Source organism: Ahaetulla prasina, chromosome 7 (assembly GCF_028640845.1).
Source record: "Ahaetulla prasina isolate Xishuangbanna chromosome 7, ASM2864084v1, whole genome shotgun sequence".
In the NCBI taxonomy this organism is placed as follows: domain Eukaryota; kingdom Metazoa; phylum Chordata; class Lepidosauria; order Squamata; family Colubridae; genus Ahaetulla; species Ahaetulla prasina.
In genome coordinates, this window is record NC_080545.1 from 63,162,151 (window position 1) to 63,186,677 (window position 24,527).

At 42.5% G+C, this 24,527-nt stretch overlaps 1 protein-coding gene across 3 annotated transcripts in view; it reads right to left on the bottom strand.

Moving 5' to 3' along the window:
* Positions 1-2,209: 2,209 nt before the first annotated feature.
* The window catches only part of PDE6H (phosphodiesterase 6H), a 37,817-nt gene continuing 15,499 nt past the window's right edge, over positions 2,210-24,527 (bottom strand). For 2 of the 3 annotated variants that reach the window (XM_058191806.1, XM_058191805.1), the window contains exons 2-4: positions 7,074-7,256; positions 4,900-4,940; positions 2,210-2,510 (exon numbers count right to left, since the gene is read on the bottom strand). In XM_058191806.1, the coding sequence (XP_058047789.1) occupies positions 2,434-2,510; positions 4,900-4,940; positions 7,074-7,213 (258 nt within the window). In that variant the 5' untranslated portion in view covers positions 7,214-7,256 and the 3' untranslated portion in view covers positions 2,210-2,433. Of the gene's footprint in view, positions 2,511-4,899; positions 4,941-7,073; positions 7,257-11,554; positions 11,674-24,527 lie in introns of those variants that run through there. The other variant, XM_058191804.1, reaches the window with a different exon arrangement.

The following is a 24,527-nucleotide window of genomic DNA, read 5'->3' on the forward strand; positions in this document are numbered from 1 at the left end:
TCTTGGCAATGTTTCGACGAAGTCTCATTTGTCGAAGTGTTTGCTCACATAAGAACAAAGCCAAAGCCTGAAGATAATGAGTGAGATCTCATCGAAACGTTGCCTAAATACTTCCAATCTTACACGGGAAAAGACCCGAACATACCAAAACCTGCATACATATACCCGTGAAAACCTACGAATATATACATACATACATACATACATACATACATATATATATATGAACTTCTTGTCCTTCAAATATTGCTGAAGTGCAACTCCCCAGAGCTTCTATCAGCATAGATAATGGTGAGGGATTCTGGGAGTTCTAAATCAGCAACATTTTCAACTTTGCCCCTGAGGCAAAGATTCACCCTAAAATTTTCTGGTCCTTTGCCAAGTGAGCTCAATGAAGCATAAAAAACCAATAACACAGTAAAACTTAGTGGTAGAATAGAATTGGGGGAATATATAATTGTTATCATCATCAGATAAATAGTAATATTTACTGGAATTGTGTGCAAAGGTAAAGTGGAGTAGATGAACAACAGCAATAACAATATAAGCAGCTATAAGATATCAAAAATAAATTCAAGGAAACAGTGGGTAATAATTGTGCTTCCATAAATAAATGGCATGTCCAAGTGGATAAGTCTTATACTATCAATAAAAAGGCACTGTACCACTATTCTGCTTTTCCTTTTCTTAGTGACATTTTCTGGCAAGGAAAAAGATGGAAGAAGATGTACAAATAATGGAGAGTGAAAAACAATAGATTATAGACCCACCAAAACATTATGTGAATATAATTAGCCATTTGAGAGTAAATGCTATGTCTGGAAGCACCAATAAAAAACCTGAAACCATTGGAATCTATATGCTACAATACAGCTTAGCTGGTCCACAATAGTTTTCTTGAGCTGTATAAGGGAGAAAAACACCCATAAATCAGAACCATGCAAAATTCTATTTCATGCTGAATAGGGGTGGTAAAGTAAGTTAAATGGTCATCACTACTGAAAGGGAAAAAAGATTTTCTCTCTAAAATCAAGCTTTGGAAGACATTATTCATAAAATAGCTATGAAAGTTATAGCCTTTAATAGAAAACTAGATATTTTTGAAAGAAGCTTAGTTTTTACTGAAAATTCATCCTGTTTTGGAATGAAAAAGTGCAGAAAACTATTAATTCAGTTGAGAACCATCATATTTTCTTAACTAAAATCTATCAACCAAATCCACCAGTGAGACTATGATATCTGAAACTAGTTAATTTAATTTATAACTGGAAGCATCAGGAAAAGTTAAGATGGGTCCCTATCCCACCACCATTTAACTAGAGCCTCTGTGGCTCAGACTGGTAAGGCAGTCTGTTATTAACCAACTGCCTGCAATTACTGCAGGTTCTAGTCCCACCAGGCCCAAGATTGACTCAGCCTTCCATCCTTTATAAAGTAGGTAAAATAAGGACCCAGATTGTTGGGGGCAATAAGTTGACTTTGTATATAAATATACAAATAGGATGAAGACTATTGCTAACATAGTGTAAACCACCCTGAGTCTTCGGAGAAGGGCGGGATATAAATGCAAATAAATAAAAAAAAAACTACAAAAACTGACTAAACTATCAACTACTAAAGATAAAAGAAAAGTTAAGGTAAGGTAAGTAGGACAGATTGTGTAATCTATATTACTGCCACTCTTTGTCCTTCAATATCTGAAGCCCGAACTAGCTACTTCAGTATTCTTAATAGTTCAAGTAGTTCACACATATATAACTTGCCAGAAATGCCCTTTCACGAGAAAAACTAAGGCAAAACCAAACCATATTATGTCTAAAGTAGGCCAATAATTTGACAGTATTATCAAGCCTTTGTGTTTTTCTGGTGCTGTGATTCATAGAACAGTTACAAATTCTTTTGCCAAAATGAAACCTAGTTTTGTAATTCTTTGGAAATTTCCATCTATACTTAGTGATACAACAGTACAAGGGAGTGATTATGAGATTAGCATATCAAATTTGCCTATATGTATGGGGGAGTTCAATTCATGGGCTCAGATCAAGGATTGTGTGTGTGTGTGTGTGTGTGTATTGTGTGTGTATGCCCTCCAAAAAGTACAAAATTAGGAAATATGAATCCATGCTTGAGGAATTCTAGATTACAAAATTCTAGATATTAATGATTTTATTTTAGAAAAAAATGCAAGCTATTTCATAGGAGACAGAAATTTTCGAGGTTCTTAGCTGATTAACCAGTGAATATTTCAGCAGACTTTCATAATTTTCTGAAAAATGAATCCAAGACCAAAGCTTAATATTGCTGACCCTTATTTACAAAACCATCTGTTGTGTAAAATGTTAATATTTTAGATGGAAGGATGAAAACGAGAATTGTATGTAACGAAGATAGGAGCTTCAGATGCCATCAGAGCCAAGCAGGAATTTTGGTTGATTATATTATTCCAAACTGTGCCAATTCATGAAGTTCCAGATGGCTGAAAGCTTCCCAGGGGCAGATCACAGTGATATCTGCAAATGAGACAAAGAAATTTCTGCAACTGATCAAACTATAACAAGGTTATATAAGAAGGGTATCTGTAAGTTGAAACTTCGTGCAAAAATATCTCATGTCAACATTTTTTCTTAAAATGTAGTTAACTTCATTATTATAGTCTGTGACTAAAACAGTTTGACTTCAACACAATAAAAATAAAAATAAAATGGAGTATTATATAAGAAGTAAAGCAAAAGATTGCTCTAAGCTAATTTACTTACTAAAACAAATTGTCAATTATTAGAAGACAGATCAGTAAGAGACTTAATTCAAATGTAACTAAAATTATTGGCTACTAAAATTATAGTTCTTGGAAGATTGATATGAATAAATGAATATAAATTTGTGAATTATCACTGACTTTTACTCTATTGTGAAATCAGAAAATGACAGTCTTAAAATTGTGCTCTGAGGATCTATAACTTTCTAAACAAGGAAAACTAATCAATTTTGTGGCAAACAATAATGGCATTTAAGAAGAATTTAGCTTTTCTCTTGGAAGATGTTTCTAAAGTGACTTTAAAGTGTACATTTACACAGAAAATGGAGGATACGAAATGCAAGGAAGCAGCCCTTAATGCTATCAGCCAGATTAGGAATTGATGACTATTTTGTTCTATTTCTGGTTTGAAATTTCATTTCTAAAACCATTATAAATTATTTGCCAATAAAAGTCCATTTATTTTCTTTTTGTAGGTATCAGCTACGGTTATGGTGTCTCATAAAAGAAGGCAATTAGGAGAAATAGCATTTCTGAATCCTATCAAAATCTTTTTCTAGTATGCAGATGTTCTGTTAGAGTCATAAATCCAGCTCTAGTGAATTATGCCAATTTTTGCATTGTATTTATAACTATATGTCTCATCTGAAATAGTATACCAAATATGGTACAAATAATCAGGTCTTAGTGACACATTATATTTATTTATTTATTTATTTGTACCAACGGATATAGCTCCCCAAATTTTTTCCACAGACAAATGCAGTAAAACAAGTGTTCTCCTTTTCTGGCCTACCAAACTATTAAATAAAGGAGTATCATTAACTTTGTGCATTACCAGGCCATTTAGAATACACACATAAAGGTCTCTGTTTTTCCTAGCAAGTGTGGATAAACAAACTTTTATTGGGCTTTTATTTTATTTCCCTTTCATTAATATGGATCAATAACATTAATCTGGTCAAACAAAAAGCTTGCCAGTAAGGCAAACACAGATTATAATTGGCTGAAATAAAAGAGGGCCTCTGTAGCTCAGACTGGTAAGACAGTCTGTTATTAACAGCAGCTGCTTGCAATTACTGCAGGTTCAAGCCCCACCAGGCCCAAGGTTGACTCAGCCTTCCATCCTTTATAAGGTAGGTAAAATGAGGACCCAGATTGTTGGGGGCAATAAGTTGACTTTGTATATAATATACAAATAGGATGAAGACTATTGCTTAACATAGTGTAAGCCGCCCTGAGTCTTCGGAGAAGGGCGGGGTATAAATGTAAATAATAAAAAAAAAAGTTTTCCAGATTGATCACCTCCTTAATAGGTGAGTGTTGTACTTTCAGGTAAAATGTGGGGAATATATACTAGTGCCTTAGTTAAATTTTAATGCTTTCAGAACTACGTGCGATTAAATTTTGCACTGTGATTTCATAATAGATTAGATTAGATTCAGTAGCTTCTAGAATAATGGAAAGCTCCCAAAATGAATTAAGGAGACCATCAATTAAAACATTGTAGCCAAAATTTGAAATAAGTGAACTACATCTATGATTCGAGAAAGGCTAGTCTAGATTTCAAATGAAATAAAGAACTGGAGATATATTGAAGAACATGAAGTCCATGAAGAACAGGAAATTTAACAAAATCCTTAATAATTTAGATTATATTGTGTGGATAGATTCTCAAGAAAGTGATACCGCTGATGCATTGATGCCAAATTTAGAAGGTTACATATGCCAAAACCAGGGTTTTAAATTGCATTCAGAAGCTTATTGACATCCAGTCTAGGCCTTAAGCACAAGTTTAATATGTTATTGGGCATTAGTACCTAATTAGTACCTAAGAAATAGACTATAACATTGTGTATCTTCTGACTGGAAAAGCAGCCTATGTACTGCAGTACTCCATATATGTGCTGATAATGAAATAAATAAGAATTGAGTCAAATGCTGTTTTTAAATCAGAGAATTTTCAAATAGGTGGTACGTACAATGATAAAGGATTGATCAAACTGGTTAATTTCTCATAAAGATGCCTGGTGCAATATTTACTGATTATATGTAGGACATTAAATAGATGAATGAACCAACTCATTATTCTCTGTATTAAATAGTCAAAATATTTAATAACACAATTTTCTTATATTATTTACCTGTTCCAAGTCCTTCCATTCCTGGAATATCATCTCCAAAACTTTGGACAAAGAAAGCAGAGAAAGAAGATGAATGAGAGGGAGGGAGGGTGGGAGAAAAAATATATATACAGCAATACTTTTTTCCTAATCCAAGAGCAAAATGACAAAAAATGAATATGTAAGAACTCTTTTCAATTGAAAAAAACAAAGACCAAAGCAAATAAACATAATTCTTGTAGTCCTTTGAAAATATTTTTGTCATCATGCCACCCTGATTGACTTTATTAACATAGACATCTATGCACATATCACAAGTGTCTTATCTAAGGTCTAAAATATAAAACAATCAAACATAGAAATATGCCTCATTTAAATATAATTATATATGTACACATTTAATATGTAAGCCAATAGTCATAGAGGTACTGGTTTTGGCAAGTACAGTAGTTATTCAATTCAGAAAATTTCATCATTCCATTTTATAAGTAGTCCAAGAATATATCTTTAGGTCTGAAAGGGTACTATGTTAACTAGCTCTTACCAACTACAGTACACTTATTATTTATTTATTTATTTATTTATTTAATCATATTTTTATACCGCCCTATCTCCCAAGGGACTCAGGGCGGTTTACAGCCAAGTAAAACATAAATATAAATACAAGTTAAAACCCCAATTTAAAAAACTTATTAAATACGGCCGAATATTAAAACCACAATAAAATAGTAAAACCCGATTAAAACCAAATTTAAATTTTAAAATTCTAGTCCAGTCCTGCGCAGATAAATAGATGTGTCTTAAGCTCGCGGCGAAAGGTTCGAAGGTCAGGAAGTTGGCGAAGTCCTGGGGGAAGTTTGTTCCAGAGGGTGGGAGCCCCCACAGAAAAGGCCCTTCCCCTGGGCGCCGCCAGCCGGCACTGCCTGGCTGACGGCACCCTGAGGAGTCCCTCCCTGTGAGAGCGTACGGGTCGGTGGGAGGCAATCGGTGGCAGTAGACAGTCCCGTAAGTATCCCGGCCCAATGCCATGGAGCGCTTTGAAGATAGTTACCAAAACCTTGAAGCGCACCCGAAAGGCCACAGGTAGCCAGTGCAGTCTGCGCAGGAGAGATGTCACATGGGAGCCACGAGGGGCTCCCTCTATCACCCGCGCAGCCGCATTCTGGACCAACTGGAGCCTCCGGGTGCTCTTCAAGGGGAGCCCCATGTAGAGAGCATTGCAGTAATCCAGACGAGATGTCACAAGAGCATGAGTGACCGTGCATAGGGCATCCCGGTCTAGAAAGGGGCGCAACTGGCGAACCAGGCGAACCTGGTAAAAAGCTCTCCTGGAGATGGCCGTCAAGTGGTCTTCAAAATACAGCCGTCCATCCAGGAGAACGCCCAAGTTGCGCACCCTCTCCATTGGGGCCAATGACTTGCCCCCAACAGTCAGCCGCGGCTGCAGCTGACTGTACCGGGGTGCCGGCATCCACAGCCACTCTGTCTTGGAGGGATTGAGCTTGAGCCTGTTTCGCCCCATCCAGACCCGTACGGCTATTATCTATTCCATTTCCAATACAATCCTATGTATACATGCTCAGAAATAAATCCCATTATGTACCATGAGGCTTATTCCCTTGCACTTCATTAAAATTACACCAAGGTAGCTGCAGCACTAGTAACTTTTATTATGGTTTTAAATATAGTATACTTTCTATGTATTATCTATATATATTCATTTAAAACTGAGAATTAACACAAAGAAGATGAAGAAGAGAATTAAAGGCAGCAGTAAATGAAGAATACACACCCACACATCCTCACACAAATATATTCATTTACGTGCATATTCCCCCTCCTACTAAGAATGTGTATTTTTACTGCTATTCATATTTATCTGAAACTTCCACTGGACTTAAAAACCTTACTTCTAAGGAGGTATGTACAGGATCATTTATAGTAAGAATGGAGAATATTAGGTTCATGCCTCTACTAATTGTTATTACTAAATTCTTATACTCTAGTAAGTGTAACTGGACCTTATCAAGATGCCAGACAGCCCTGATACAAGAAGTCTTTGAAAAAGACAATGACTAGACCAGTTGAGAGTTAAGAAAGCCACAAATTAAGTCTTCTGGAAGGAACAAATTGGAGAAGGCTGCTGCAGAATCTTCAGATACGTAATCATTTGATTTCTGGATAATAGCACCTACCCTTTTACTCCTTTCTTAGGAGGCTTGCTCTTGAATTGTCTTGTTTGCCTTTGCTTGAATTTAGGAGGCCCCTTGCGTGGGGTAGTTGGCCCTGTTGACTCTTTTGCATTCAGGTTAGCAGATGCAGCATTATCAGACATCTTGAGTTACAGTGAGAAACTTGGCTTTTTCAGATTGTCCTTTCTAAAAGAGAAAATAATGCTGTTAATAGTGTAGAAAAGGGGGTCTTATATAAAATTTGATGCCACAAAGATTGAAAATTCTAACTAGTACAGAGTCATTATATACTTCAAGCTAGATAGACTAATTAATACTGTTACATAATGCTATTTCTCTCTTTCCTCCCACCCACTTGAAACAGGATTTGGTTTTCCTTTTTTTTTGTTTCATGTATACATCTGTATTTCTTCTTTATCAGTGATAAAATGACCCCTGAATTAAAAAAGGGATAAAATTTTAGAGCAGTCAATATGGATAGCTTATGCCATGGTGATGAATGTGGTCATAGAAATATATTGACAAAAAGAGAAGTTATGTCTATTTACCTTTTTCATCTCCAACTTATTTTTTTAATATTTAAAAACACTCTCATAATAATGCTGCAATGGGTTTAAATTATCTTCAGTGAATTTATGGAAGTCTATTTACTAAATACCAATAAATGTACTAATTAGTGTTCTTTAGCTCAGATAACAATCTATTCCTTTGCAATCTATAGGTTTTATGCTTATATGAATTTAATACAATCCTCCTCCTCCATATTTGATTCCTTTATTATTTCACATATTCTTATTTCACAGAATAAGACCAGTGCTTGACTTTTTCTCTTTCATATATAGAGTCACAAGCTGCTAATTTCTGCTCCTTATAAGTATTTTGATTTCTATACTTCTTATTTGTTCTTTGTATGTACTCATAGAGATATGAGAGGGAGTGCTATTTTTTTTAAAAAAAGGAATGCTTATAATCAGACCATAACAGTATATTCTTAATAAAGTCTTGAGTTCTTTTCACATGATCAGTTTAAAAAAAAATCATCATTCAGAACACTGAGAATATTCATAAATAAAAATTACATGTATAAAACCACAGGGGCATATCTTAGTAGCTAGGTCTTTCACTTGGTGGGAATTTGTTTGCATATATATTTAATAACATATTATTGGTTCATCACACAATCAGCTAGCTGTTTAGGTTGAATTTGGCAAACTATCAAGTCCTTTTCATGGGCTTGAGATAGGCAGATGCTGATGTTTTATGGTGCTAAAGATATTGTGGCAGAATGTAAGTTCCGATTGCCTTTTGCAACGGACCAATGGTTATTTTTGTCAGTGCCAACGGTATTCAAATAGTGCTCCAGTTGTTTTGGGATTGTACCCAAGGTGCCTATTACTATTGATACTGCCTTTGCTTTCTTTTGCCACAGTCATTTTATTTCCAGTTGCAGGTCTTTGTATTTTGATAACTTTTCTAGTTCTTTCTCATCTTTTCTTCTGTCTTCAGGTACTGCTGCCTTCAGGTACTGCTGCATCCACTATCCAGACTTTATTTTGTCATTCTTATCGACAATTGTTAAGTCTGGGGTGTTATGCAGCAAGTGCTTGTCTGTTTGAATTCTAAAGTCCAAGAGCACTTTAGCTTCTTCAGTTTCTATTACTTTCTATATTTTATGGTCCCACCAGTCGTTGCTTGCAGGCAAATTCTATTTCTGGCAGTTCTCCCAATGCACTATTGTTGCTACTTGTTGTTTTACAGTCAGTCGGTGCAATCTTCTTGCAGCAGCTAACCAGGTGCTCTGTTTCTTCAGCTTCTTTCCAAAAGTGGCACTTTCTCTCTGTTGCTGTCTTCTCAATTCTGGCTTTGTATGCATTTATTCTTAATGTTTGGTCTTTGGCCACCAGAATTAGCCCCTCTTTCTCTTTCTTAACTTTTCTACTCTAAACCATAGCCAGGTCTTGTTATTATTTGATTCGCTTGCTGTTTGCTATTTATTTCGTCTGGTTTGCCAATTGCACAGTGGCAGATAGGACAGCACTCAAGAGGGTTAACGTCATTGCCCAGAGGATCGTTGGTTGCCCTCTCCCCTCTTTGGAAGAGCTTTATAGCGCCCGCTGCCTTAAGAAAATTCAAAACATTCTTAAAGATCCATCTCATCCTGGACACCCTTTTTTGAACTATTACCATCTGGCAGACAGTACAGGATAATAAAAACAAGGACAAATAGGCTGAAAAACAGCTTCTATCCCAGGGCAGTAACTATATTGAATTCTACTGTATAGTGCAACATTAATGCAATATTGGTTTTCAATTCAATTGTATAGAATGTGAAGGATGTGTGTTTGTGTTTTATTCTTATAGTTATAATGTACACTGAAGATGGCATTTAATTTCATTGTACAAGGTGCAATGACAATAAAGTAAACTAACTAACTAATTAATTTTTTAATGTACAGGCCATGTAATATTTTATCTTCCCATGTTTATTTTTTGTTCTTCTTTTTCTTCTTTATTAGTGACATGGAAAAGGGGCAGAAGAAGGGTGTCACACTTGGACAAAACAGATATTCTCAGCAATTGTTTGTCAAATGAGAGAATTACAACATATAATCTCCATATCCATTGTATATTTGATTGTATTGATAAAATATATGGTGTGTCATAGGCCAAAGTAATACCATGAAAACGCAGCAAACTTCATACAATTTAGGTTTACATCTCCTATAACTATAAGCCTAAGAGCCATATTTAGAATTACATTTTGCATGTAAAATGTACATATCATTTGTATAAAATTCTAAGCTTGTTCACTCAGAAAAAAGTTATATTGAATTCAGTGGGGATTTAATCAGGAAGTAATATTACATTTACTTTGGAAGTCCTGTTAAAAGCAGTGTGAGTATAAATATGTATGCATATATGTGTGAGTAAATAGACAATGGATCATTGTTGCGTGTTAGACTAGCAATTACTTTCCCTCCCAGGAACATTTTAGTTATATATTGTATTTTGCTTTAAGAACCCATTCCTGATTTAAGGAATAAGTAATTCTTGCAAACAGGAGGCTGAGGAGAAATCATTAACCAGGCTGACAGTGACATTTATAGCAGAACCAACAATTCAGTTGAACTCCTGATTTCCTGATTGTCTTTATAGGGCCAGTTGCATAAGCACAAACTGATCTCAAGAGCTACACAATTTTTTCTTTGTATGTGAACATGCTGTTTAAAGAAATGGCAAAAAAATGGGAACAATTAAAGTGAACTTATTTTGCTTGTCTCCACAATGGGTAAGAAAAAATTCTTCATCCTTAACAAAAGGTTCTCATGTTTTACTTAAGTCATATAACAATCATATCCTACCAAAACCAGAAACATCAATGAGTTCTTTACAATGACCTGCCTAATTATAAGTCAATGAATTTGTTTTTAGATGGCTTTCATCAAATCAGACTACACTTTATTTATATACTTCAAATAAATTATTTAGGAGTTCAACATCACTATAATACATCCGGTGCCTAACACTAACTGAACACCTCCTCCACCCCTTTCACTTGCCTACCTATTTATGTTTGGATTTTTTTTCTTCTCAATGTCTTAACCAACAAATTCTGTACAATCTTACCTTACTCAAGAAATGTCCAAAGTGATTCTTCTAATAAAATTGCTCACAGTTCTTGGGAAAAGTAATCCTATGATGACCAAATCAGTGTAGGCAATAACAGTGAAGTAAGACTTGACGACTACTGTGCAAATGATGTTCTTTCTTTTCCCACTTTTCTCTGCTCTTCTCAACGTGAAACTCAGTGTAATTGCCTCTGACATATCCTTGTTTAACATAGGAGTCAATCCATCTTGCTTGCGTTGATGGCTAATTTTACCTAGTTTAATCTGTCCCTAGAAGGTTCTTATCATGATGCTATCAGATGGCAACCTAGTTCATGTTAATCTCTGTCCTTCTTTCCTCCTGTTTGTTGACTTGTAAACAGGAATGCTTCTATATTAATTGGATTTAGTTTCTTCTTAATCCATTCCTTTTTCGGCTTTAATCTCTGATCCCTTAGGAAAGGCAAAATAGATGCTTGGGCTGATAGATTTAACAAGGCTAGACAAAACACTTTACAGATAGTTCTGATCTTTTTTTTTATTTATTGCCTTGGAACAAACTGCTCATCCAGCCCCCCCAATTCAATAGGAACATTTTGCTGGTTCATGGAAAGATCAACTGGTATTATTTTCTTACATAATTTTTATTAAAAGAAATAAAGATAAACATGAAAAAAATAGAAGAGTCGTAGGAAAGATAAAAAGTGTTGAAAACAATAGAGCAAAGGAAAAGAGAAAAAGAAAAAAAATACTTAAAGAATGGATTTCCAAACTTGTTTACAGCAGTTATAGACGATATCACTTCCCCTCATAAATTTTGTCGATTTGTCGAATATTCCAGTTTAAATTAATTACATAAATTACATAATATAGTACCTTTCTTCCCATACACAGCCATGGTAAATTTAGAAATCACCAGTTCATTTTTATCCATTTTCATGAAAAAGTCCATAAGGGAAAGAGCAACTGCTACTTAATTATGGATTTCAAAACTGATTTGACCAGTGAGTTTCTGAATTTTTTTGCACAAGTTCACAGATGAAATAGTGGAATGCTGAGTCACTCATTTCTTCCTTGAAATTAACAAGAGTTTTGCTAGCTTCCTCTTTTAGCTCAAGTACTGTACCAAAAGAATAATAAAAGGTTCCACATCCAAAAGGAGAACGACGTGACTAAAACTGTTACATATACTGAGCTACTAATATGCATGTTACAACACCTACCATACTTAAATTATTTTCTTAGGCACTGGACTGAATACCCCACCCCCCGCACACACACACACGCACACACACACACACACACACACACACACACACACACACACACACAGTCTAAAGGATTAACTTTCAAATCCTTTCAGGTGGACTATATTAGGACTAAAATTCAAATTCCTTGCCTGGATAGTTTGATCTGTGTTAGCTATGATGGATTTTCTCATCATTTTCTCCTTGCCGATTTGTCGAATATTCCAGTTTAAAGAAAATTTGCAAGCTGTATCTGAGATTTATTTATTTAGAATAAATAACATAGCCACCCATCATTTACAAAGAAACTGCAATTTCTTTATCCTGCATAAATGCTATAAATATTAGGTTGACTCTCAAAAATGTAATTGAATTCCTGTTCTATGCAGGAATTTAAAGCATCCCTCATAGATGACTGATAAGCTCATCAGAACATTGAGCTGGAAGGGGATTTATTTAATTTATATAATCACGTGTCTCACATATGTGACTCTACACAGGTTACAATAAAATAGATGAAAATAAATAAAATACATAATATAAAATAAAAACACATGGCAGCCAAGTTTCATAAAATAACTAAAGTCAAGAGGTGGGCCTGTCACACACCTGGGCCTCTGCTAAACAGAAAACCAAATTTTTAGGGCCTTCTGAAAAGCCAGCATCTCAAAACGGATGGTGTTAAATAGGGTGGGCATCACTGCAGAAAAGGCCCTCATTTTAAGCCCTGCCAGCTGACTCTCCTTAGCCAATGGCACCTGGAACATGTCCTGCCTGCTGGACGAGGTGGAACAGATTAAATGCGATTGGAGAAAGATAGTTATCCAGCCTCTAGCCCTGAAGGACTTTAAAGGTACTATCAGCACTTGAAATTGCCTTCAGCAGAAAGTGAATGCAGTTCATGGAGTAGTGGTATCATATATTGCCATTAACTGCTTGCACTGCTGCATTCTGTTCCAGCTGAAGCTCCCAAACACTCTTTAAGACAGCCACATGTACGCCATGTTGCAATTGTTCAATCTGGAGGTCAAGAGAGCTTGAGTGACTATTAACAGGGCCCCCAGTCCAGGAGAGTGTACAACTGAGGCATAACTCAAAGCTGTGGAAACAATAGATATTTATTTACAGAAGGCCAGCAGACTGGAACCACCGGAATGCAGATCCAGGAAGTAGGTGCAAATGAGGTACATAATGGACTTATTCTAAGGCCCTTTAGCCATGGCTGCCACCTGCCCTTCAATCAGAAGATGGGAATTGAATTAATTAAATCTAGGGGAGACAATCTCCTTTGAGTGGAAGTGTTCACATTCTGGCGGAATGCCCCAAAACCCACAGTTACTAGGTCCTCCATTGGTTGGTCAAAGCCTGTTCTTTCCCATCCAAACTTCTCCTCCCTCCAGATAACTGGGAAAGGACCTCACCAGGCACCAACCCAGGGTAGAGATGTAAAGCTTCATATTACCATCTCCCTCTATGCCCAACTATATTTCATTTATCCATGCCAAGTTGGCCTTATCCACGCTATCAAATCATGGATGTAGGATTCTTATTATATACCAGTCTGGCATTTAGTACTAGCGACAGCAGCATGTTATTTTTAGATAATAATGTAGGTTAGTTAGATTGATTTATACAGAAGCTGAAAGCTGCTGTAATAAAATGGCAGTTTGCAAGACAAGGAGCTTGCTGATGATTAATTATATGGGAGAAAGGAAGCTTAAAATAGTTGCTGTTCAAAATCTGAGTTTTACTTGGTTAGATGGTTGTTCCCATATCTAGAGTTTTCTCCAGGTAGCAGTCTGAGTAGCGACATAAATACACATGGTACACATGACATTTTTTTTTTAAAAAAGTACCTATTGTTTCTTACTGAAGTTGTAAAATCTGAAATTGTTCAGTAATAAAAATAGTCTTAACAAATCAACATAGTTTATAATGCTATGTATTCCATATTTGTCTTCTTTATTTACCAATCTTCTTCTCAGTTTGTTTATTAATGTATTTTACGAAAACAATGTACATGAGTTTTACTGGCCAGTAAAAATAATTCAAATTAGAAGAAAATGTAAACTTCATATTGCAATTACAGGCACTAAATTTTAAAATAACATAGTATTCAAAATAATTTTAAAATGCAAAGAATCGAAAGGAAATTACTGAAGCAATATCAAGGAATTAAGAAACAAGGAATATTTTCCATATAAGACTTAACAGGAAGAGATTAAGACTGTATATGGCAAGAGAAGATAATAAGGTTGAAGTCCTATTTATATCTACTTGAAAGTATGTTCTATTAAAATCAATGGATCTTTCCACTTTATTTAGAGAGGTAAAAGACTGAAGTGTGATTCTTACCCTCCATAATGTTCTTCATTCAATAAACCAAACAACTTTTCAAAAAGGATGCTGACCAAAATCTTTGTTGGGTAATTAATCACCATGCTCAAGGATAGTCCTTACCTCAAGGATAGTCCTTACCTTATGAATTTTACTCAGTTTTAAATTAGGGACATAATTACAAAGCAGCTGCCTTGTAAATGGCATGAATCAGAGGCTAAACATCTGCAACAAAGAAGTGAAATCAAAGATTGTCACCAAAATAGAGGAGTTTCCTCTGTAACAAAAGTTCAGTTACAGTACCTTGTTTTTCAGTTAGCCAAAAGTAATTAAGTTAGATGTTTGGGGATACTTACTTCTTGGTAGATGACTCATCTTTCATTGCCAGATCCACAGTGCATGACTGAGGAAAATATGTTGTTGAACTTGGGATATTTTATTTGAAACGTTTTAGAGTAAAGCTAAAACCATCTTTTTTCTTAAAGTCTGTAGACCAGAATCAGTATCTTGGTTCATATACTGCAGGGGTGTCCAAACTACGGCCCGCGGGCCAACTGCGGCCCGCGGGTCAGTTTTTATTGGCCCGCAGCAAATTCTCGGTGGACAGTGGGGTGCGGCCCCCGTCCTGGCCCCCAAGGAAGCCGCCGCTCGCCCGGTTGCAGATGCGGGGAGGCTCCGCTGAGGCTACCCCTGCCCACCCGGGGCTGCGGGCCGGCCATTCAGCCACTGGGCTGTAGGGGCGCCTGACGCCCACGGCTCCAGCCCGCCCACCAGACAGAGGAGGCGGGCGGGCGGCAGAGCTTCGGCGCTGCTCCAGGCGCCCTCGGCTCATGGCGCCGCGCAGGTAGGCTCTCCGGGCGGGTCGGCAGAGCAGGGCTGGACGGGCAGGGAGCGGAGCGGAGGAGGATGGGAGGTTGAGCTGCTGAGTGGGCCCGCTGCCGGGCTGCCGAGGTCCCGCGGAACGGGACGCTTCTGCTCCCGGAGAACCTCTGGGTGGGGCATACCAGGCATTCCCACCAACTGAGCTGCATCGCTGGGGAGGGGAGGCGGTGGCTGGAGAGGACAACCCGCCGCCGCCCCACCCAGAGGTTCTCCGGGAGCAGAAGCGCCCTGCCTCGCTGACCTCGCAGCCCCGCAGCGGGCCCACTCAGCAGCTCAACCTCCCATCCTCCTCCGCCTCCGCCTCCCCGCCTGCCCAGCCCTGCTCTGCCGACCCGCCGGAGAGCCTACCTGCGCGGGCGCCATGAGCCGAGGGCGCCCGGAGCAGCGCCGAAGCTCTGCCGCCCGCCCGCCTCCTCTGTCTGGTGGGCGGCGGCGGGTTGTCCTCTCCAGCCACCGCCTCCTCCCCAGCGATGCAGCTCAGTTGGTGGGAATGCCTGGTAAGGGGGCGAGCTCAGTTGGGGCCTTGTCCGGGAAGCTGAGTGACCAAGGAGGCTCTGGGAGAGAGCCAAGAGACCTACCCCACCCCACCCCGCCCAGCTGGGGAAGATGGCAACGCCGCCGCCCGTTGCAGATGCGGGAGGCTCCGCTGAGGCGACCCCGCCCACCCGGGCTGCGGGCGGCCATTCCGCCACTGGGCTGTAGGGGCGCCGGGGCATGGCTCCAGCCCGCCCACCAGACAGAGGAGGAGGCGGGCGGGCGGCAGAGCTTCGGCGCTGCTCCGGGCGCCCTCGGCTCAGCGCGCGCGCAGGTAGGCTCTCCGGGCGGGTCGGCAGAGCAGGGCTGGACGGGCGGGGAGCGGAGCGGAGGAGGATGGGAGGGTGAGCTGCTGAGTGGGCCCGCTGCCGGGCTGCCGAGGTCCCGCGGAACGGGACGCTTCTGCTCCCCGGAGAACCTCTGGGTGGGGGGCGGCGAAGGCGGGTTGTCCCTCTCCAGCCACCGCCTCCCCCCCCCCCCCCGCGGTGCAGCTCAGTTGGTGGGAATCCCTCGACGCCTGGTGAGGGGGGGCGCAGCTCAGTTGGGGCCTTGTCCGGGAAGCTGAGTGACCAAGGAGGCTCTGGGAGAGAGCCGAAGAGACCCACCCCACCCCACCCCACCCCCCGCGGTGTTGCCACAGCTGGGGAAGATGGCAACATCCTGGGATGCCGGGATGCCCAAGGGGGATGAAGCCCTTCCTCGCAAAGAGTCTTTTGGGCCCAAGGCAGCTTGGGCGGCTGGTGGGCCCTGTGGCCCATGGGCATTGCCAGGTCGTTCCTCCAATGGGCCAAAGCCTCCTGGCTGACCCACAAGGCCCTCGGAGGGGGAGAACAGCCGGCCTTCCTAGCACAGCGCTGCCTCTTCCCAAAAGGGAAGTTTGTTTGTTTGTTTGCCTTTGAAGGTGTCTCTCACCCGCTTGGCTTGTTTCTGTTTCATTTTGTCTGCCTCTGAGAAGGACTGGCTGGCTGCAAAACTCTTGTGGCTTGAGGCTATTGTGCACTCTGTACATGGGCCCCAGCTGCCCTCGAGCAGCTTCAAAGCCCTTTGGGGCTCTGCTCCCAAACCTGTGCCCAAACCGAGGGACCCTTGGGGCTTCTTTGCATGCTGCAGGATCTCCCAGTGTGACAGTTTTGCACCCTGCAGACTGATAGAAAGCAGCTGGGACTCTGGCGGAAAAGAAGAAGACCGCATCGAGAAACAGGTGAGGCGGCGAGGGCCGAACAGCGTTGGTGGGGGAAGTGTGCAGAATGTCTCCAGACAAAACTATATCGCACTTTTGACCAGTCCTCACACTTATGACCGGTCATCATTTATGCCTGTTGCAGCATTTTGTGCATAGGGACTACTCAGAGGGCTGAAAAGTTATTTTTGACCTGTCCTCACACTTTTGACTGGTCCTCACACCTACAACTATCTTTACATTTTGCACCCTATCTTGTAACCGTGGTGAAGAGAAGCAGTTGTGAAATGAGTGATATGGTTGTTAAAAATGCTGCAATGGGCATAAATGTGAGGATGGTCATAAGTGTGAGGACTGGTCAAAAATTACTTTTTTTAGCCCTCTGAGTAGTTTCTATGCCCATAGCCACATCCACTCAGTCACATGAGCAGTTAGCCACGCCCACCAGTCACATGACCACCAAGCCACACCCCAAAATAACCCCCCCCCCCCCGTGGCCCGGGCCTTTGCTTATTTTTCTGTATTTGGCCCTCACTCAAAAAAGTTTGGACACCCCTGATATACTGGATAAATCATTATTTTTTGAACAGGTCATACCATCCTGTGTGCATAGAATGCGCATGTCCAAGATGGCGCCGCGCCGCTGAACAGCTGTGACGGCGACGGGCCTATCTTGGACCCGACCGGGTCGGGGGGGGTCTTTTGGACAGCTTTGACCCCCCGCCCGGGTAGAGGACAGTACGACGGATCGGAGGATGGGCGAAACGAAGCGGGGCGCCCCCGGGTTCCTTCGGGAGGAGTCCCGGAGCATTCCCCCTCCCCCCGGCGGCGATAAGACCGGCGGCGGCCTGGCATTTTCCAGCGGCGGCGGCGGCGGCGCTTTTCGGTGGCTGCAGCGGCGGCCTCGCTTAGCTCTGCCCTAGGAAGGGCTTTAGAGCCTCTCCTCTTCGCCCCTTGGTCTGCGGTGTCGGAGGTGGGGGCCTTTTCCAACGGCGGCGGCGGCGGTCGAGTTTTCGGCGGCGGCGGCCTGGCCTGGCGTTGCTCCTGGAGGAGCCTTGGAGCCCTCTCCCTCCGGTGGTGGCAGCGATGGTGGCGGCCTGGCCGGACCGGCCTGGTGGGGGCCTAGCCTGTCGGTGGGCGGCTGGGTCTCGCGGTGGCATGACCCAGCAGGCCCGGCGGGTGAGTGGCCTACTTCAGCTGGCGGCCTGGCTTAGCGACCATGAAGAGGCCCGGTGGTCACCTTCTTTGCCACTCTGAAGGTTATCCACGGGCCTAGGGGACGCCCTCCCTACCATCTTGAGGGCGTCGATGGCTGTCTGTGGGGGCTTTTTTGAGTCCTTTGCCCCCCCCCGGATTTTGGGAGAGAGGCGTCTCGTCGGTGGAGTAGCTGGCCATTAGGCACGTGCCCGTCCTCTTTGTCATCTTGAAGGACGATCACGGCCAAGCGGGCGCCTTTTTTCCATCATTTTAGAGGACGCCTAAGGGCCGGCTACAAGGGGACTTTTTTAAGATCTTTGGCCCCAGTGGGGTGAATTGAGACGGGTCCTGGACAATCCTAGCTGGACTATTGTAGGACTTTACCTTTTCCCCCATTTCCTCGTCCATAGTCCACCCCTCGGGATAGGAGGGGTTGGTGCTCTGATTTACTCATGGCGGTTTTTCATCTACCGCCTAAGAACTATATTTCGTCTGTCTTTCACCCGGAACTACTGGTGTGTCAATTTCCATCGTGACAGGTCCAGGATGGGTCTACTTGCCGGACTTTTAGCATGCGGACATTTACTGCGGCTGACCTTCTTGCCCTGCGAGATTCCCCTCTCTCACGGGTTTGGCCCTCCACGCTATCGAGGGGCCATCTTGAGGACGGGTTTTGGAACCCCGAGAGATGGCATGCCAAAAACAGGAGACTCAGGGGTTTTTTAATTAATTGTTTTAATAGATTTTTTAAGGGGAATTTTAATGGGAATTTTAAGGGGAGGGTGGGGGGGAGGGATTTGGCGGGTGGGGGAGAGAACCCGTCGGGGAGGGGTGGGAGGGTTGAGGCGGGCGTTGGGGGTAGCCGGGGGGGAGGGGACCCAGTCCTTCCACGTGCTCGTGACGGTTTTTTAATAGGTTCGGAGGTTAGGGGGGGAGATTGCGTTCCTGTTGGTGAGGGTGGCCTGATTTCCACGGTAAGTGGGAGGGGCAGATATGGCGGAAGGGGGATCATATCGTTCTGGGGCGCGCCCGATGTGTGCAAGCGGTCGCGCCCGATCCCCGCCCTTTTCCTGCCTCGGATGGTCAAGACCCCAGAGCCTGGGCCTTCGGCTGATGTTATGCAACGCACGGTCCGTAGTTAATAAGGCCCCTAATATACGACCTTATCCAGGGGGCGCCATGGACCTTATAGGCGCACGGAAACCTGGTTGGGCACGGAAGGGGTGTGCCCTTGTTGAGATGTGCCCACCGGGTTTCCGTGCATTTCATCAGCCGAGGCCCAGGGTAGGGGTGGGGGTGGCGGTTGTGATTAGAGAGAGCCTAGAGCCGAGGGAGACCACTGTACCTCAGATTGCCGGGTGCGAATCCTCTTGTGAGATGGGGTCATAGGTGCCAGATGGGTTTGCTGATCACGCACCTGGCTCCTTGCTGCGTGACAGCTGCCCTGCCCGAGCTCCTGGAGGTGCTGGCCGGGTGGCAGTGGAGACCCCAGACTTTTAGTCATGGGGACTTTAACTTGCCATCGTCCGCTCGTCATCGACAGCAGCTCGGGAGTTCATGGCTTCCATGACGGCCTTGGACCTGACCCAAGTAGTTGATGGCCCTACTCACATTGGGGTGGCACGCTGGACTTGATTTTTGTCTCTGGACAGTGGTTGAGAGATCTGGACTTAAAGGAAAATAGTCATTGAACCTTTGTCATGGTCAGATCACTCTCTTCTTCGCCTGGACTTTCTGACCGCCATTCACCACCGCAGGGAGACGGAGCCGACACGCTGGTTCCGGCCCCAGGCGCCTGATGGACCCGGAGGGGTTCCGGACGGAGCTTGGGCCATTTCCTGAGAGTCTGGCTCACGGCTCGGTTGAGGAACTTGTTGCGGCCTGGGAACGGGCCGCGCGGGGCCTTAGACCGGTCGTGCCTTTGCGGCCTCTGACCCGCGCAGGTCCCAACCGCCCTTGGTTCTCCGAGGAGCTGAGAGGATGAAGCCGGAGAAGACACCTAGAGAGTTCCTGGAGGTCTAGCCGTTCAGAAGCTGATCGGACACTAGTGAAGTCCTATACTAGGACTTACCTAGTGGCATTGAGGGAAGCGAGGCGTAGCTACGCCTCCTACCTCATTGCATCGGCAGATAACCGCCCAGCCGCCCTGTTTGGTGACCCGCCTCCATCCTACACCAGGGGAAGCGGGATGACCCGTTGCAGGGACGTGCTGAGGAGTTTAACGGTTATCTATACGATAAAATCGTTCAGCTTCGGGATGGTTTGGACCAAGATTGCGGTGATACGGGTGAGACGGCTGAGGGTGGTCTTGGTGACATTTTATGGGATGAGTTTGACCCTGTTGCTCCCGAGGACATGGACAGGTTGTTGGGGAGGCTGAATGCCACCACATGTTTACTGGACCCGTGCCCCTCCTGGTTGGTGCTGGCCACGCAGGAGGTGACACGAGGCTGGCTCCAGGCGATTACGAGCGCTTCTTTGGTGGAGGGTGTCTTTCCGCCGCCTTGAAAGAGGCGGTGGTGAGGCCCTCCTCAAGAAGCCTTCCTGACCCGCTGTTTTAGGTAATTATCGTCCGGTCTCCAACCCGCCGCGCGAAGGTTGTTGAGAGTATGGTGGCATATCAGTTTCCTTACACCTGGATGAAACTGTCTATCTAGACCTGCTCCAGTCCGGTTTCCGCCCGGTTACAGCACGGAGACGGCTTTGGTCGCGTTGGTGGATGATCTCTGAGGCCAGGATAGGGGTTGTTCCTCTGCCCTGGTCCTATTAGACCTCTCAGCGGCTTTCGATACCATCGACCATGGTATCCTGCTGCGCCCGGTTGGAGGGATTGGGAGTGGAGGCACCGCTTATCGGTGGTTCTCCTCCTATCTCTCCGACCGTCGCAGTCGGTGTTGACAGGGGGCAGAGGTCGGCCCCGAGGCGCCTCACTTGTGGGTGCCGCAGGGATCGATCCTTTCACACAGTGCTGTTTCCCTGATTTCTGTTTCAACGTATAATGGGTAGCAGATCTTAAGTTTATACATTTCTTGGCTGCCATTGGATGCTATTGGCTTGGGGTCAAAACATTAATACTGATAGGATAAAAAACAATCTAAGATTGTTTCAGTCAAGAAATGGAAGTATTCCATCATGGCTTTAATCTGTACATGATAAGTTTATTCTTCTCAATAAGATCCAAGAAATAGGACTTATGAATCAATACCCAGATTGTTAGGCTGTACAGCATTACAGATGTCCATTTTTTTTTCTTAAGGAAAAAATTTGGACTCACCTCTATAAGGAATTTCTGGTGTCACTTGATCTCAATGAAAAGTTTCTATCTCACAGCAATTAATAGCAGATTTACTTTTGGGGGATGTATTTACCAGGCCTTTCAGCAATAATTTTCCTGTTTTCAAATTTTATTCAGAATGAAAGCATACATGACTGGGCATTGCTGAAATAAAATAATTAAGATTCTATAGATTTTTGCAAAACAAATTCATATAGATACAAGAAGTTGCATATAGATACATATACAAATAAAATAATTTTCCTATTGTGTTAGGATTTAATAAAAAATACAGCTCTCCTCCCCAAATACCTAATGCTTCTGATTCAGGTGTGTGATTATAGTGAAGGCAGAACATCCAGATGGCATAAAAATGAAACACTAGCTGACTTTTTAAATGGAGAGAATGAAAAATGAGCTGTGTGATTTTCCCCGCCTCAGAAATAGCATCCTTTAGAAACCTCGGTAACATCACAGCCAGACATAAATATCATCTAAGGCACCTATCATTGCTTGTACAGTTTCCAAGATCTACATATCGAAGAAATGCATACATATAAGCAAGAGGGAATAACGCACGAATTCCTAAGGACCACAAGCGAGGATACTTAAGGAGTTCACATATACAGCTAATCATCTGTTGGAAGAAATATCCATCTGGGTTCAGTTCCAAGTGGGGACAAAGACACTGGAAACATGGAGGCTGCTTGGAAAGATGGTTTAATGGTGGTCAGGATCACATGGCTTGAGTTCCTGAACAGAAAAGGGGCCCGAGATCCTGTGTGCTCCCTGGTTTTATGATTTTTCTGAGCTTTGACCTTTCTGGGGCACAGGAAGAGTATCCTGATTGGTTGTCAGACTCCCAGGGGGTGGGGGTCTTAGCTAGCCTTGCTGGCTGTCTCTCAAGCTTGCTTGAGCCTTGCCATGTGGTGAGTTTCAGTTGTATTGTGTTGCAAATCATGGGGGGATTGAGTGAGCTTGGTTGAAGCCTTAATTGCCCATTGACAAAGGTGGGGAGAATGAGTGAGCTTAGCTGAGGCTTTTAATGGCCCATTGACAAAGGTGGGGGAGTCAGGAAGTTGCAGGAGCTCCTTTGTCTTTAAAATATGTTTCTCCATTTCTCATCCAGGAAGGTATAATATTCTGCTTTTTAAAATATTTCCTAGAATATTTCATTCTTCTAGGAGGTGGGTGGGTGCTAAATTCCTACAATCCCTACTTTTTTTTTTTTTTCAAAACGTGAGTTTTGAAACATGCTCTTGGCAAAAATTAAAATTGATCAAATCAGTGGGTGCTTTTAATTTTCCTGATGCAAAGGAAGCCATTGATAGAGACAACAGAAAAAGATTCCTTCAGTGGTTCCCAAAAGCTTTCAACCATGAAGGTCTAGCAGCCAGGGGAAAAGTTCTGGTAAGAATTTTACAGTATCCAATTTTCTATGCCAATTAATTTCAGCTGTTAGATATCACTTTCTGTGAGCTTCCAGTCAGGTCAAGCAAGCACACATCCCAAAATTTTCACAGCCATGGTTTTCCTTTAAATTACAGGCTGCTCATTTCCAAGGGTTGGTTACTGAACCTGCCCTAGCTCTTACTTTAGTCTATCCAAGATTTTTTTTAGTCCAAATTGAGGTTATTCAGTGTGCAATCCAGGCTTTTTCCTTTCTTTTTTTAAATTACACACAATGAGCCCTGGGACTTCTACTCATGAGACCACCAGTGCAACATATCTTGCTTTACTGGGCAACTGGGCAGCATCATTTGTGAGTCATAGTCAGGGCTTGGGTTTTGGATATCACTTTCTGCTATCTCTTCAAGAGAGGAATTGCCTGAGGGGATGCCCTCCCCATGGAATTAGCAGGAGATCTGACTCCTTGGGCTTTTAGTGCCACAGAGCAAAATCAACCTAAAAGTCTTGTGTGGAGGTAAGTGAAGGAATAGACTAATTCTGAATGGTGTGTCTCTCTGTGTGTGCCTGTGTATGCAGCTACTTTACAATACAGGCAATACAAACATTTTGGACATATTTCCTCCCACCAGACAAAAATCTAACGTGTTCAGAACTTGCTGTGGTAGCCACTCAAATACAATCCTTACATGAGTACTTTAGACTGATTACAATGTAAATGAGACAAGACAGAAAACCTTACAATGAATTTCCACCTCCCCATAGTCTTTCCAGTTGTCTTCTGGGAATTGAAAAGAGTCTTTAGTCTTTACTTGTACATCTCAGGGTCCTTTCTTTCATATCTTTTGGGTGGCATGCTTGTTGGTCAGTCAGGTTTGGAAAGGTCTGCTCCAATCTGGTTGCTGTGATGACTTTCAGTGGGGGCTGGATTCAAACTCAATTCCTGGCTCCAACAAATGGAAGGTCTCCTCTGGGGCAGCATCTGAACCATGTGCTCTGCTTCCACAGTTGCAGAGTCATCTTTTCAGGGCTGAAAGACATTAGAACAGGATCTCCTCCCCACTTTTGTGGGTAATCTTCTCAGGAAAGGCATTGTAACAGGATTAAAGGGGGGGTAGATATCTTGCAGGCAGAGTTTGAAAAGAAACAACACATCAATATTGCAGTTACTAAAAGATAATGCAGTTTCAACAAAATGCAGTTTCAACAACTGATGAGAAAGAAAAACTGGATTCACATGCTTCAGGAAGAGGATGAACAAGTAAAATCATTTAAACACACAGTAAATGCAAGACTGAATATTTTTTTTTCTCTTGTAAGTGAACTTAAAACGTTTCCTCATAAACTTATCTTGTAAGTGAACTTAAAATGTTTCCTTATAAACTTGAGTTGTTACTTTAAGATAAAGAGGAGGAGAAAAAAGCAGAAATGAAAAGTTCTGTACCCTATTTTGTGGCCACACGAATATAGGGCAAAGGCTTTCTTTCTTTTTTCTCTCTCTCTCTTTTCCCTATTTTATTGCTTCAACCTTTTGTTTTTGTTTTTCCCTAACAATTTAAAATTCTTGTCTCTAGAGATCAGATACATTTTACAGTTACAATTACTTCAAGGGCCCACAAAGACAGACATACACACATAAAAACAAGGAGGGCAGAGAGAAAAACAAAACTCTGAGATTTACACACACTGATCATTCCCGCCATAAATCTCAGTTAAATTAGGGAAGGCACAAATCTTAACAGACAGACCACGTGGTTCCATAGAAGACAGAGAAAGAGACAAACAAACAAA